Source organism: Leopardus geoffroyi, chromosome A1 (genome assembly GCF_018350155.1).
Source record: "Leopardus geoffroyi isolate Oge1 chromosome A1, O.geoffroyi_Oge1_pat1.0, whole genome shotgun sequence".
NCBI lineage: Eukaryota > Metazoa > Chordata > Mammalia > Carnivora > Felidae > Leopardus > Leopardus geoffroyi.
Genome location: NC_059326.1, coordinates 19,928,003 through 19,943,370, shown reverse-complemented (window position 1 = coordinate 19,943,370; position 15,368 = coordinate 19,928,003). Strand labels below are relative to the sequence as shown.

The following is a 15,368-nucleotide window of genomic DNA, read 5'->3' as shown; positions in this document are numbered from 1 at the left end:
CTGCTTGGGATATTTTTCTCTCCCTCTCTCTCTGCCCTTCCCCCGCTCTCACACTCACTCTCTCTCTCTCTCAGAATAAATAGACATTAAAAAAAAGAAGCATCAGGAGGAAAGAATCTTATTTTCATAAACTGACAGAGAATTGACATTACTGTATGTTATAACTATGTATATTACTGCATGTTACTACTGTTCAGTAAGACAAGGAAGAAAGGGCAGGAAAGTATCTGCATTCTGGCAACCAAAGGACTACAGTGAAGAAAGAGCCCTCTTAGGAGACAGGCCAGGCAGGGTAAAGGTCTTACTTCACTTTGTATCCACAGTTTATATCAAAGAGCCCCTGTGCCTGATTGTCACGCTACTGCTCTTTGGTGTTTATACAAGATGAGCCGAGAGCCCTGCCTCCTCAAGAGTATCTGTGAGGTTTTTGTTTTAGTTCCCAAATGAAGCATGTGATTACCACTAAAATTGGAAAAACCCGAGGCTATGGGAAATGTGTTCATTTAATCTATACGATACGTTTGTAAAAGTCAATTGGTTGAGTTTGTCCAACTTAAACTAATTCACTGGCTTTCTGATAACTTACCCGTGTCTGGGTACTGGATATGTTCAAGCTGTGGTTCTAGCTTTCTCCTTGCAGAGTATTTGAAATAAAGGGTGTCTTCAGTAGATTAGGATACAAATATAACACAAAGCCTCATTCTTAGCGCTCAAGAGCCAGGCACTCTTCTAGACATTGAGGACAGAGCAATGAACACGTGAGAAAAGTCTCCTGCTTCTGTGGACCAGCATGGGTTCTCATGATTATTTCAGGCCCAACACTGTTACTGCTACACTGTGCAAAGTTGAAGATTCATTCTACTGTCTTGCAAATACTTGCCATAACAGAGTGGCTTAGATCGCTTCCACATTATTTATTCATTTATTTAACAAATATTTATTGAGTAGCTTCTGTTACCAGACTCTCTGTGCTAAGTGCTGGGCATCCTGAAATGAATTAGTTCTCAAGGTGCTCACGGACCTATGGGAGCATAGACTTGTAAACAAATCTCAAACCAGCATAATCACAACCGTGGAAGAGAAACAAGGTATAGATGAACCACACCGCATCAGTGGATTAACTCCCTCTGGCATGATTTCCAAACTCAGATTTCAAAGGTTAACAGAAGCTCCCCGGGCAAATCAAGGATGGTAAGAATGGGAATGGCATACGGAAAGAGGCAGAGACCAGAGCACGTGCATATCCTGAGAACCATGTGCTCTTTGGAACCAAGGGAGTCTGAAGTACAAGGTAGACAGGTGGCAGGAAATTGAGAGCATCTTTATCTAATGGTTTCTGTTTCCTCTGTGAGTTAAGAGAGACAGCATTTTTCGAGAATAAAGAAGGCAGAGACTGGTTAGGAAGTTTGAAAGGAAATTTATTTATTTATTTATTTAAAAATTTTTTGTGTTTATTTATTTATTGAGAGAGAGAGAGAAGGAAAGAAAGAAATCTCAAGCAGATTCTGGGCTGACGGCGCAGAGCCTGACATGGGGCTTGAAATCATGAGCTGTGAAATCACAACCTATGCCGGAACCAAGAGTAGGACGCTTAACCTACTGAGCCCCCCAGGCGCTCCTTGAAAGGAGGTTTAAAAGAACTGCTGAATTGTTCATAAAATAGAAAGGATTGGGGGGGAGAAACCCTAAAGGCCAGGAAAAAATGTAGGCACTGATATGTACTGATACGAGAAGACCTGTAAGATATATCATTTAGTGACTAAAAGGTAAGATGCAGAACAATGTGTGCTAATTTAACTTTTCTGTAACACGTCGTAGGAAATTGAAAAATATTTCCTTCTGTGCATAAAATATCTTGGGAAGAAACCATGAGAAAGCAATAATTGTGGTTGCCCACAGGGAGAGAAGCCAGATGGCCAGGTTGCAAGGTGATAGGACACACTTTGCACTGTATACTTTTGAATTTTGAACCACAGAATGTATTATTTATTTAAAAATTAAATTAAAAGTGAAATCACTTGGGGCGCCTGGGTGGCTCAGTCGGTTAAGCATCCGACTTCGGCTCAGGTCATGATCTCACAGTTCGTGAGTTCGAACCCCGCAATGGGCCTCTGTGCTGACAGCTCGGAGCCTGGAGCCTGCTTCAGATTCTGTGTCTCCCCCTCTCTCTGTCCCTCCCCTGCTTGTGCACGCTCTCTCTCTCAAAAATAAATAAACATTAAAAAAAAAAGTGAAATCTCTTAAAATGTCTTTAGGAGATAAAGAAGAATAATTTCTGAGGGCAATGGAAGATAAAACTAAATTTTGGCCTCATGGCTATGTTTCTCTGGAAACCTGTGCTTAAGCTAACTTGGGGAACTGCAAATGGAAATAATCATTTTCATTAGGGTTCCTATTCAGGAAAGATGAGTTGGGTAAGTCACAGGTATCAGGGCTTCAAAGTACAGAAAAACCTGACCAAGGTTGCTGGGCTGGTCTCTTACTCTCAGGGTCTCCAACCACAGCTTCTTCAGCATACGAGCAACACTGCTTTGGTTACCTCAAAGCAACACCTAAAAAGGATTCTAAGTCCTTTGTCCTGCTGGTTAGGGTAAAACCCAATGGGTACAAAGTGAGTTAACACAGAACTCTGCCCTTCAGGACCTGGGAAGTTAAAAGGACTTGTATTTGTTACTTAATACATAAACACATAATGAACAAAACTGACTTTTGTCTGTGGATTGTCGAATCACGTTGTCTTAGACACATACCCTTTTATCTCTAACCAAATTATAAAGGAATGTTCTGGCTGTTCAACAATGAGCCTGTGAGGTACTGGCTGTGTCCAGACAATGTCAGGCAATGGCGATACAAGGAGGGCCAAACCACAGTCCGTGGGGTCTGAGGCCACACAAGGGAGTGAAGGAGAGAGACACAAAGTGCACTTTAGGGGCATCTGGGTGGCTCAGTCAGTTAAGCATCCTACTCTTTCTTGGTTTTGGCTTGGGTCATGATCACGTGGTTTGTGGGTTCAAGCCCCGCATCTGGCTCTGTACTGACAGCGTGGGAGCCTGCTCGGGATTCTCTGTCTCCTCTCTCTCTCTCTGCCCCTCCCCTGCTCGTGTGCCCTCCCTCTCTCTCTTTCGAAGATAAATAAACTTAAAAAATGATGGAAAAGAATTTCGTTTTTTTAAAAAAGAGTACTTCAGAATAAAATGTAACATTGCCTGGAAGGAATTAGGGAAGGGCTTCATTGAGGGTAAGAGATGCAACCCAAGTCCTAAATGAGTTGAAGTTGAAGGAGGATGAAAAGGACATTTCAGGCAAAGAGAGTAGAGTGTGAGAGGCAGCAGAGCTCAGAATAACACGATGTGTTCTTGGGACACCAAGCATCGTGATTTGAGTATGGCGTCAGATGCTTCTTGGGGAGTGGCAAGCTTCAGGGCTGGAAAGGCAGGTTTGAACAGGGTTATGAAGTGCCTTACGGGCCAGGCTGACAAGTTTAGACTTTGTCATGTGAGTAAACTACCTTGTTCTCAGTCGACATGCTGAGAGGTCAGTATTTCGCCATTAACGCCTAGCCGTCCTTCTGTTGGCTTCTAGATTCTTGTTCGAGGTAGAATAAGGATGTGGAAGACAGGTTTGTAAACTTAGTGTTACCTTCCCCATTCTTCCTTTTTATTCTTCTCCCACAACTAACCAAGTATCCAAGTCTGTCACTATTCTGTCATTTTCTTTGTTGTTTCTCAGATCAATGATTCAGTAAGTGTTTACCCGTGACAAGTACTGGGCTAAAGGCCTTATATACATCGTCTTATTGAATCCTCAAAATAGTCCTATGAGGTCATGTTCTAGTCAGGGTTCTTGAGAGCAAATGGCAGGTAACTTAAACAGAAGAGGAATTAACTGGAGAGGTGTTGGGCAACTCACACAGCCCATAGGAAGGTAGAGGACTGGGTTCAGGGCAGAGCCAAGGGAAGAAGCAGGGCATGAAACTGAGATCCTACCTCAGTAACAATTTCTGAGGACGTGTTCCACCATGTCTCTGGATTCTTCTTCTTTTCTTAAAGTAAGCTCCATGCCCACTGTGAGGCTTGAACTCACAACCCTGAGATCAAGAGTCACATGCTTTAGGGGCGCCGGGGTGGCTCAGTCGGTTGAGCGTCCAAGTTCGGCTCAGGTCGTGATCTTGTGGCTCATGAGTTCAAGCCCCGCGTCGGGCTCTGTGCTGACAGCTCGAAGCCTGGAGCCTGCTTCCGATTCTGTGTCTCCCTCTCTCTCTGCCCCTTCCCCGCTCATGCTCTGTCTCTCTCTCTCTCAAAAATAAATAAACAGTAAAAAAAAAAAAAATTAAAAAAAAAAGTCACATGCCCTAACGACTGAGCCAGCCAGGTACCACACTTCTGGATTCTAATCTCAGCACGGAGAGCTCAAAGATTCTCAAACCGACTGCAGTGTCTTTGCATCACTATTCCGCAGTACAGACAGACAGGCGGGTGGGCACCAACTGGTCCTACTCAGAGCACGTGCCGATCGATGCCCTAGATGCAAGGGCCTGGTGGGAGAAGCAGGTTCCCCTGCGTGTCTTCCCCCTACATTGGGACTCACTCAGATTTGCTTAGGAAGGACGTTCAAATACTGGACAGCAAAAACAACAAGCACCCGCAAGTGCATTTTCCAGATAAAGGAACAGACCCAGAGCAGGTAGGTTAGTTACCCAAGTAACACAGCCAGTCAGTGGAGCCAGGATCGGTGCCCAAATCAGTTTTGTCTGCAAGGCCCACGCTATTACGCAACCTACTGCATCGCCTTCTCTAAGCCATTCCAACTCTATTTCACAGCCCACACGGCAGTCCAGGCGCCCATCACCTCGTTTGCATTACCGCCTCCTACCTGGTCTCCCTGATTTGTGCTTTCCCATCTCAGTTCATTCTCTACAGAGTTGCTAAGACAATATTTTTTGAGTGCCAACTACATCATGTCAGCCTCTTGTTCGAAAACCTGTGACTCACCCCTTCAAGAGCCTTTCCTGACTAATATCATTCCATACTGATCACTCCCTCAGTAATCAGTCAAATAATGTTGCCGCAGTGCTATCACAGATGTATAATTTATACTACACTATCATATACTTATTCATGGTCTCTAGCTGTTACATTTATATGTGACTTCACTTAGGTCATAGAGCCTCTCTTCTGCTGCTTTTATGACTCTAATGACAGATACTGGCATCTACTACAGCAAATGTCTTTTCATTTTTGAATCCCAGGGTCCTCCAGAATAGTTGCATTACTATAATCAATGTTATTATTTGCAGACCGCTTATCATTTGTGAATTCATTATTAGCTTCCCTGAAATTTTGCAAGGCCTTCTTACGTTTCTCAGTGACACGTGTTTGTGCCCTACCAAAAGTAAGTGTGTTAAAAACAATTGCTGATAAGGACGATCATTCCACTTCCTTTTTTGGAAATGTTCAATTCTTTGCTCCACCCCTTAGAGATACTAGGAGTTGAGGAAAGGTAAAAGATGGTATTCTTTTTTTGGAGCTGTAAGGTGAAAGGAAATACTATTTAGAGCAAGCTTTCCCTTTTTTGGTTAGGAATAATAAAATTATCACAGCATGGAACATAACATGGAAGTAGGTAATCTGGTCGGCCAGGTTTCCAGCTTGAGGTTCATATAGGAAAGCCTGTTGTCTGGTGCCTGAACTGCCTTCATAGTTAGAGGGTGCTTTTGGAAACTAATAATGACTTGGACACTCAAGGACCTCTAGATTCCCTCTCAACCAGGACCAAGAAGGCCAAGAACCAGAGTGACTCAGGCATTTCGCCTTCTATTTCTTTTGCTCCTGGCTCCATTTACTTTTTTTGAGGATCTGTCTCTTTCTTGAGGTTAGACATCAGAGGAGGTCACACCTCCACACAGAGCACATAACTAGGTCATCAACAGGTGGTGATCAATCTCTAGTAGAATTAACAAAACTCAGAATTTATTTAAAGGATACTCATATATGCTCTGGTCATTTTATAAATGTCAAGAGTAAGGATTACAAAAAAAGAGGGTTTTGTACTCAAGAACTTAACTGTCTATTGGGGGGAGATAAATCTATCAGGCAAATAATCCATGAACAATGAGTAAGGCAATAAATTTAGTTTGTACTGGGTATAAGAATGGTACACAGAAGGACTTAATCCACTGTTTGGGAAGAGGGAGCCTGAAAGATCTTACAGAGGGTGAAATGCTTGGTCTGGAGTTGAGAGCAGAGTAGGAGTTTGCCAGACAGATCAAATGGGGAAAGAATATTTCAGAAAGAGAAAAGAGAGCTATACCATGGGATGAAAGGCCTAGAGAGTCATAAGTAATTTGGATTCTGAAGATGCTTATTCTGCATCCGTTCTCTCCTTCCCTCCACATTTCCCAGCCATGGGTTGAATATAATTGACCTTATTCCCAGCTCCAAGGATGGGTCTTGATCGGCCTTAGGCAGTCAGTGGAATCCATTCTTTTGTTGTTGCTGGTTCTCAGAGAAGTGTGTCATCCAAGCCTAAGCAAATCAGCCATGGCATTCCTCAGAGATGTTAGGTCAGGGCTGGATATGTCCAAACAGAAAGAAGTCCAGGATTTTGGTTTGATGGTTAGGAGAAGAGATGCATTCACATGGAAGAAAAAGCATGTAAACCTGAGAGCTACTGGTTTCTATTTTGCTACCTCAAGGAGAGCCAACCAGAGGATAAGGATGTCGCATAGAGTGAGGGGCTGACCAGGTAAGTGGAAGCTGGTATTCCCTTCATGGTTTTTTTTTTTTTTTTAATTTTTTTTTTTGTTAACGTTTATTTATTTTTGAGACAGAGAGAGACAGAGCATGAACGGGGGAGGGTCAGAGAGAGGGAGACACAGAATCCGAAACAGGCTCCAGGATCTGAGCTGTCAGCACAGAGCCCGACGCGGGGCTTGAACTCACGGACCGCGAGATCATGACCTGAACCGAAGTCGGCGGCTCAACCGACTGAGCCACCCAGGTGCCCCATCCCTTCATGGTTTAAAAGATCAAGTAGAATTTCATGTTACTCACAACTAAAAGCATTTTACCTGATGCAGTGTCACTGGAGGTGAGGTTGAGGGGGTAGAAAGTGGGAAATGGATTGTAGAGGTAGGCATGAGCCAGATGATGAGTCTAGTTTCAATTCTAGAGACACCGAAAGCTCTTAGAGGGTGTAGGCTATGCTAGGAAGTAAAATGAGTTTTAGAAAGATTGCTCTAGCAGCAATGAGAAGGATGGCTTGGAGAGAGCAAGGCGGGGGCAGTGAGGCCAGTGGCAGAACGGCATCACATTGTCACGGTGTTCATCATTCCACTCAGGGGTGCAGCTTTTAGCTCCGTTTTGCACCAACCTCAAAAGAGAATCAGCTCTTTGAAAATACTTAATCTGTGAACAGACGATAAAGGATATAGATTCTTTAGGATTTCATATCCTGGAAATAAAAATGTATGTTTGAGAAGCCCACAGAACACTTCAAGGGATTTAACGTAGTGATCAAAGTTTGGGTTATACTGGTAGAGCTATCATTAATATCTTGGCCTCTTTCTGTTTCTTTTCAGGACTTTGAATTTGTTCTATCCTCCCTCTTTACTCATTTTATTTATTTGTCAATACAGTCTTTTTCCCTATTGCTTGAGGTTTTTTTTTGGTTTCTCCCTTCCACTGAAAGAGAAAGCCAGTTCAAGAGAAAGGCTAATGTTGATTTGGTTAGCACAAAAGCCCTTTCCCCATGGTATCTTATCTGATTCCAACTAATTTTACTCAAGAGGAGGCATCTTTGGTAACAAACCCTTGTCCCGATCTCTCTGGCCTCCAGTATTAGCTGCCACGTAAATTGTGTTGATAGGAAAAACATGCTTCTAGGATCCATTTTACCAGAAGCTGTTCTGCAAAGACATTAAGATTCAATTAATCTTTCTACTTACTTGTCATTACTGAGCTCCCTCTTCATGCTTTGCACTGGGCTTGATACCAGGGGGTAGTTCAACAGAAGAGGAAAGCTGTCTCCGCTTAAAAAGGGCTTATGGTATAGATTCCGAGGATGGGGAAATGCTTTTCCTAAAACCATGTCAATGAGGCCTAAGCATATACTACAGGTGGCTCGTCTGGAAGATGGCTGCATTGTGTTGATCCTTGAACTGTATGAGAAACTTTTAAAAGTATCATCAGACAGCCAAAGAGTGTCAGATACAATTCTGCCAGGACTCCAGTGACAACATTAGAATTTTGGTCATTAACCATGCCCTTCCATCAAGGTCTTTGAGATACAGATGATCTCATTCTTTGTTTACAGAATCATTTATTTCCCTCGTGTATATAATTTTAGGTGGAAAATGGAACCCAAAACAGGCACATGTAGAAAAAAATGTGGTATCCCCCCAAAGTTGCCACAAAATACAAAATGTCCATTCCTCAGTAAAGTAACTGTAGTTATGTATGGGAGTTAGAGACCGATTCCTTCCACATGGATTAATCATTTTGCCTAGATGGCAATATATTTCACCCCTCCTCCCATCTCATTATTTTGTATGGGTAACATTCATTCCTCACAGGTCCCATTTAATTCCTTCATACATTCTATTTAACATTATTTGTGCAAAAGATTTAGAGCAGAACCAACTACATCAGCAGAACCTGAGCATAGTCCTGACCTTGACTTTAAAACCAAAAGCTTCTCACACCAACTCCTCCACCTGTTCACTGTGCTCAGAGCCAGTGGCCCTCCAATAATGAAATCAAGACATGGGTCAAATTGAGCTCTGTCCTTAAATTCACAAGCGTCATATTTAGTACCTAGCTTATTCCCTGGAACACAGCAGGCACCAATTTTCTAGAAGAAAGAATGAAGGAAGATAGTGTCTATGGAATCGTGAGCAGGTCTGAGTTTCCTGAAGCTGAACCAAGGATTCTAATAGATTTAAGACATTTGAATGGTAAACTGAGGAATTTATGTTTTCATTTATGCCTGCATCCAACAAGCATTTTTTTGAGAGCTACTTTGTTCTAGGAATAGTATACCCACTTCTTCTTGACAAAATGTACTTGAGATTCCTCTGCTCTTGGGTTGCTTAGGGGCAGATCATCAGTCACAGTCCCTGCCTCTCACTTCAGCTCAATTCAGGGCTTAGGGTATGGGTGGGTCTGCAGTGGCATGAATATTATTAATAAAGACAAAGCAAAGAAGGAACAGAAACATAAACCCCCTTCTTCCTTCTCTTTTTTTCTGCCACTATTTCACCTTGTCACCATTTCCCTAAGGCTGGTTTCTATTCTTACTTCATCCTACCCTGCCTTCCTAGTTCCTCTTCAGAAAATTCCAGAATTCATTTCCTCTGAAATATAGATGAACCTAACTGGTGGGAATTCATAATGGCGCAGCCTCTTTAGAAGACAGATTGGCAGTTTCTTACAGAAATAAACATACTCTTCCCCATACAATCCAACAAATGGGCTCTTTGGTATTTACCCAAAGGAATTGGAAACTTATGTCCACACAAAAACCTGAACACAGATATTTATAGCAGCTTTATCTAAAACTGCGGAAAAGTGGGAATATCCAAGATGGCCTTCAGCAGGTGAATGGATAAACAAAACAATGATACCTACAGACAATGGAATATTACTCAGCACTACAAACAAATGAGCTATCAATCCATGAAAGGGCATGGGTGACACTTAAAAGCATGTTACTAAATGAAAGAAGCCAATCTGAAAAGTCTACACCCTGTGTAATCCCAACTATATGACATTCTGGAAAAGGCAAAACTATGGGGACAATAAAAAGATCGGTAATTGCCAGGGGCCTGGGAGAGAGGGACAAATAGGTAGAACACAGAGGATTTTTAGGGAAGTGTAATTATTCTATATGGTATTATTATCATGGATACATGTCATTATACATTTGTCTAACCACATAGAACTCACAACTCAAAGAGTGAACCCTAAGGAAAACAATGGACTTCGGGTGGTAAAGATGTATCAGTGCAGGCTCACTGATTGTTACAAATGTACCGGTCTGGTGGGAGATGTGGATCATGGGGAAAACTATCCATGTGTGGGGGCAGGGGGTATATAGAAACTCTCTGTACTTTCCAGTCAATTTTACTGTGAACCTAAGACTGCTCTTTAAAAAAAAAAAAAGTCTATTTAAAAAATATGTAGATACAGATATAGATACCTAGATGAACCTTACTTAATACCTTTGTATACATGAAAACCTACTGTTAGCTCAAGCCTGCCCAGACGAGAGAGGAGTGAGAGGAAGATTAAGGGGAAAGCTTTGCAAAAGCCTCGTGCTTGATTCTGGCACAGGTGAGTAGGGCAAAAAGTCACAGGCAGTGAGTGTTCTGTTACTCAATGGACCACACATACAAAAAGGCATTAGTCTGATCAGAAACAACAGATGTTACCAGTGGAAGAACAAGCAGCCTGGCTAGTCTCTCACGCTGGGGAAGAAAAGGGAGGGGGAGACGTGCCCCATAGTTGGAGGCCCAGCCCTTTGTACCACTCATCACTTTTCCTGCACCCTTCCGTTGGATTCCTAGATCTGGGCTTCCCAGACTAGACTAGAAACAAGGATCACCTGCTTTAGAATCACCTGAAACTTTATAAAAATTCATATTCTCAGACCAAGCTCCTAGAAAACCAAATCCAGTTGTTCAGGGATAGGGTCCAGGGCTCTGCATTTTCAAAAAGCTCCCAAGGCATTCTGATGGGCAGCCAGGCTTCAGTGCCACAGAACCTTGCTGCTGAGGAGACCCTTGTACCTGCTACCAGGAAGAGAAGGAGAAATTGCATACTAAGCCTTTCTCTTGGATACCAATTACTCACCTGTTGGCTTTACCATATTGGTATTACCATCTGCCTGTTTTGTGTATTCTCCCAAGGATCATCCCATCCCAGGAATTAGGGTAAGGTCCAGATTCCAGTCTTTCCATTACACTCTAATGGAAAAGAGTTAAATTCAGACTTGCCTGTCTTTCTTTCTACTCATTCATTTGACAAATACTTACAGCATTCCTCCTAATGGGCCAGCTATGATTCTAGGGGTTGGGAATACAACGATGAACAGGCAGGTAAGGTCCTTTCTCTCCTGGTGCTTCTCTTCTAGAAGATGGAGAACTGAGAAATAAATAAGAAACAAAGATTATTTGGGGCAGAAGTGAGGACTGGAAAACAAAACAGCATGATATGACAGTGAGTGTTATAAGGAGGTGGGGTATGTTAGAGGTGGGAGGGAAAGACTCTTTAGCAAGTATCCAGGATGTAAACACTGCAAAGGCCACTATCAGGAAGAAGGTTGGTGTTTCTGGGATTTTCTAAGCCAGGGCTTAGAGAGTATCGAACAGGAGGAGAGGTGAGGTTGGAGAAGCATTATCCCAAATGCAATGGTAAGCCACTTACAGACTTGAAGCAGAGGAGTAATGTGATCTGGCTTATGGTTTAAAACACAATCCTCTGGTCACTGTGATAAAAATAGATTAAATAAGTTGAGTTTGGGGGGGGGGGTGAGGGAAGGGTTCAAGAGAAGAAGCAGGGAAAGCAGGTAGGTTACTGTGATAGTAGAGGCCAGAGCATATGGTGACTCGGACTGGGGTAGAGGTGATATAAGTGGGAAAATTCAAGACCTACTCTGGAGGCGGAGCTGATGAGTTTATGGCTTGGAAAGGAGTTGTGAGGAAAAGAGAAAAATCAAGGATGACTCTTAGGAACTCAGTTTTTAACCATTGGGTGAATGGTGTGGTAGATTTGAAGATACTGTTTGGGAATGCTTGGAACACCTATTAAATGGTTAATTGACAAAGTGGAGTGGCATTAGATATATGAGTTTGGAGTTGAGGAGCATAAGAATAGTATTTAAAACCATTGTGGTAGGCTGAATAATGGTCCCCCAAATATGTCCATGTCCTAATACCTGGAACCCTGAAGGACCTATTATGCATGAAGGCACTTAAAATATGTCTTTTGTAGCTCTCACATAACACCCAAGGTAGGTATTATTATCTTCCACTTAATAGATTGGGAACCTGAGGCTCAGAGAAGTGGAATGCCTTGTTCCAGGTCCCCAAACTGGAAAATACCCGTCTCACTTTCTAGTGCCTTACAGAATTTCTGCAAAGATGGGAGGTGGTAAAGAGTTGCACTGTGTGCTTTGAGACAGGTCCTTGGCTGCCAAAAACCTGCATAAGAAATGCAGTTCTACGAGGCCTGTCATTTCTTTGCCCGGTTCTGCCATATTATCTTTCTAACCTCCAGAGCCCTTGCTAGCCCAGTCACACCACATGACCACTCTTCAGCTAGTTTGTTAACTCTGGGAGGGCTTAGTAGGGTCATCAAATAATGAACGACCCCACATGCCAGGCCCTGCGCCAGGCACCTAACATTCATTCAATAATCACAGTAACTCTCTCCATTGTCTCTGGAGCAAGCCAGCAAGGCTGAATTACTGGCGAATGGAAAGAAGACAGGGCCAGGAGTAGGGGAGGGAGACTGGGTTCAAGTCCGGGGGTGTGGTGGGGGCATAGCCCTAACTGGGAGCTAAAGTAACCTTGGGCTAGTATCTTAGTCATTTAAGAAAAACCAGTTAGATGATACTGCAGATGATCTCTAAACTCCCTCAAAAATGCGTATACGAGAGATTCTCTTCTTTCCCCACCCTCGGGCTCTACTATTATAGTAAACAATCTTAACCACCTGCTCAGCCCTGGGATGCTCTTCAATTTCCTCCTTAGAGATCAGTCCGGGCCGCGACTCAGTTAATTGCCTGGGTCGGTGCCGGGCTCCCCAGTTCAGGAGCGCTGGGAAGTGGGCAATAGGTTATTCCAGAAGGGAGACGAGGCTCCGAAAAACTACAACTCCCAGGAGCCCCTGGGGTGCCACTCGGCAGCCTGGGCCTGGTGCATGCTGGGAGCAGTAAATGGCCTCCTGTCACGGCAGGCTCATTGTTATGGAAGCTCAGAACAGGTAACCCTTACGCACGCCCAGTCACGTCCCAACTAGTTCAGCTTCTTTCCTTCCTGCAAGCTTCTTCTCTTTCCGGCCTCGTCCAGGCCCACTTTTCCCCGCTCCACTCCGCCCCCTTTTTATAAATTTTGGAGGGGGCGGGGCCTCTGGCAAGCGCGTTCCCGGGGGGTTTACACGCGCGTTCACGAGAGATTAGAAAGGGAGGGGACTACAGATTGGAGGTGGAAGGTGGCGAGTCTAGGAGACCGCAGATAATGGAAGGCGCATGCGCTCCAGGGGCGGTGCTGCGAGGCTTCGGGAATTCAGTAGGGGCGGGGCGGAAATGGGCTGGTGGGCTGGCGCACGCGTATTGGGCGGCCAACGTCCCGCCTCCTTTTTTAGGTTTCCTCACCTCCTCCACCACTCTTCCGGAAGTGCCGCCGCCCTCGCGCCCACCAGCGGCCACCCCCTGCGGCAGGCCCCGCCCCCTACCGGCTCCGCCCCCCAGCTCTCCGCCCCCTCCTCCGGTGGTGGCGCCGGCTTGCAACCCTGGTCGTGGTGGTTTCGGTGCCCGAAGCCGGGAGCGCGGAGTCGTTCCCGGAGCGCGGCCAGGCTATGATCGCGGGTCCCCGGCGTCCCGCTCCGGCCAACCAGAGTCCCTGTCTCAGCTTGTGCCCGTGCCTGAGCGGTCTCCTTAGCCCAGCTCCGCGGTGCGGTTGGCGGCGGCGGCGCCCGGCGCGCCCCCTCCTCCGATGGCGGCGGAGATCCAGCCCAAGCCGCTGACCCGCAAGCCCATCCTGCTGCAGCGGGTCGAGGGGTCCCAGGAGGTGGTGAATATGGCCGTGATCGTGCCCAAGGAGGAGGGCGTCATCAGCGTCTCGGAGGACAGGTACGGACCGCCGCCCCTCGGCCGCTAGGAGGGGCGGGACGGGCCGGCGGTCCCGGAGCCCGCGTCCCGGGCTGTGCCTTCACATCGGTGCAAGTGTAGACATACTCCCCCAAGTTTTTATTATAATGGGCATCCTGGTGATGCTGGTGTCCAGCTGCGCGCCGCCGCCGCTGCGTGGCTCTGGGAAGCGGAGACCAGACAGCGGCTTGCGCTCTGGCCTTGCCCGGGGCTGGTGGCGCAGGCCGGGCCAGGGTGGCCCTTGGACTAACGGTGCGCCGGCCACTGGACCTTGGTCCAGCCCTAAGGACAGAAGGGGGAGAGGGAGGAGCCGCCCAGCCCTGCAGGAGTGTGCGTGGAGAGGATGCTCCGAGAGCCTTTGCTAGATAACTAAGGGTTTTTGAGTACTCTGATACAGTTCTTAAGGGCTCCAGACTGAAAAAGTAAATGCCACTCCCTTCTCCCGGACAGTCCCACTGAATCCAGATCTCCCATACATCTTACACTGAACTCAATGAATATTGCAAGTTGTGAAAAGAGTATAACTTTGGGCTTCTGAACGAAAGGAGAGGTGCCTTCTCTTCTTTGGTCTCCTTATTTCTTCGAGCTCAAGAGGAAGCGCCTAGAACTAACTTGCAAGGGACTACTGCTGCAAATAGCTCTTGAGTTCCTTCCTTTTGCCTGCTTCCTTTCTTTTTGCCTAATTTTGCTTAATTTGCAGAAGTGGAGTCAGTTGTTCTGCCTTTAATATTTTCTCTTGTTTTTCAGACAATAGCATTTTCGCTTTAACTTAATTCATTTAATATGCCGAAATTAGGCTGATGGAGCTGATTTCCACAGGAATGCTGCCCGACTATAGTAATTATGGTATTTATCTGGAAGTATTGCTTCGATAATACCAACTAGCATTCTAAAAAATGTAACACTATAGAGGTATATGACAAGGGGCTTTTCCTTAAAACGGTAGTTAGGTTAATTATTATTTTTTTTTTTTTTAGATTTTCTTATGTTGAGGTAGAGAATTATTTTCTTGGTGACCAGTACAATTACAGTTGGAGGCAGGGGTAAAGCAACAGTATTGGTTACTGTCTTTATAGTCATTTCAGCACTTTGCATACAGTATGGTCTCAAAAATATTTGCCTGATAGATCTATTCATATGATAGGTTCCTCAATATAACTAGGATGAGTATATTAATGACACGTACTTGTCTACATCATACTCCATACAAAAGGTGTTCCATTCATTTCCTATGTGGATCTAATGGGAAAAATTGTAAACATATACCAAGGCGAGCAGTCTGCATTGAACAGAATAAATACATTCTGAAGTGGAGTACGTGGATTAAAAACCTTTTGACATTCACTAAGAAGTTTATGAGGGTTTAATTTTTGGATAGAGGCAAAATTCTATTAAGGAGATTGCTTCTGGACCTAGAAATTTTTTGTTGCAGAATTGTTTTTAAAGGAATATATTGACATCACTTTCCAGTTTATGACGGCTATGGATGAAGAACTGCT

The 15,368-nt window shown here is 44.6% G+C and overlaps 1 protein-coding gene and 2 long non-coding RNA genes across 3 annotated transcripts in view; 1 reads left to right on the top strand and 2 right to left on the bottom strand.

Moving 5' to 3' along the window:
- LOC123596968 overlaps nt 1-13,346 on the bottom strand; it is an 86,691-nt gene extending 73,345 nt beyond the window's left edge. The window contains exons 1-2 of the long non-coding RNA XR_006711904.1: nt 12,714-13,346; nt 11,033-11,141 (exon numbers count right to left, since the gene is read on the bottom strand). This is a non-coding gene — a long non-coding RNA (uncharacterized LOC123596968). The remainder of the gene's footprint in view (nt 1-11,032; nt 11,142-12,713) is intronic.
- On the bottom strand, nt 3,147-4,065 carry LOC123596982. The gene is made up of 2 exons (XR_006711910.1): nt 3,509-4,065; nt 3,147-3,424 (listed from the first exon to the last, which is right to left on the bottom strand). It is a non-coding gene; the product is annotated as an uncharacterized LOC123596982 (long non-coding RNA).
- WDFY2 (WD repeat and FYVE domain containing 2) overlaps nt 12,906-15,368 on the top strand; it is a 181,709-nt gene continuing 179,246 nt past the window's right edge. Inside the window, exons 1-2 of the mRNA XM_045475148.1 lie at nt 12,906-12,983; nt 13,365-13,851. Of these exons, the coding sequence (XP_045331104.1) occupies nt 13,715-13,851 (137 nt within the window). The 5' untranslated portion in view covers nt 12,906-12,983; nt 13,365-13,714. The remainder of the gene's footprint in view (nt 12,984-13,364; nt 13,852-15,368) is intronic.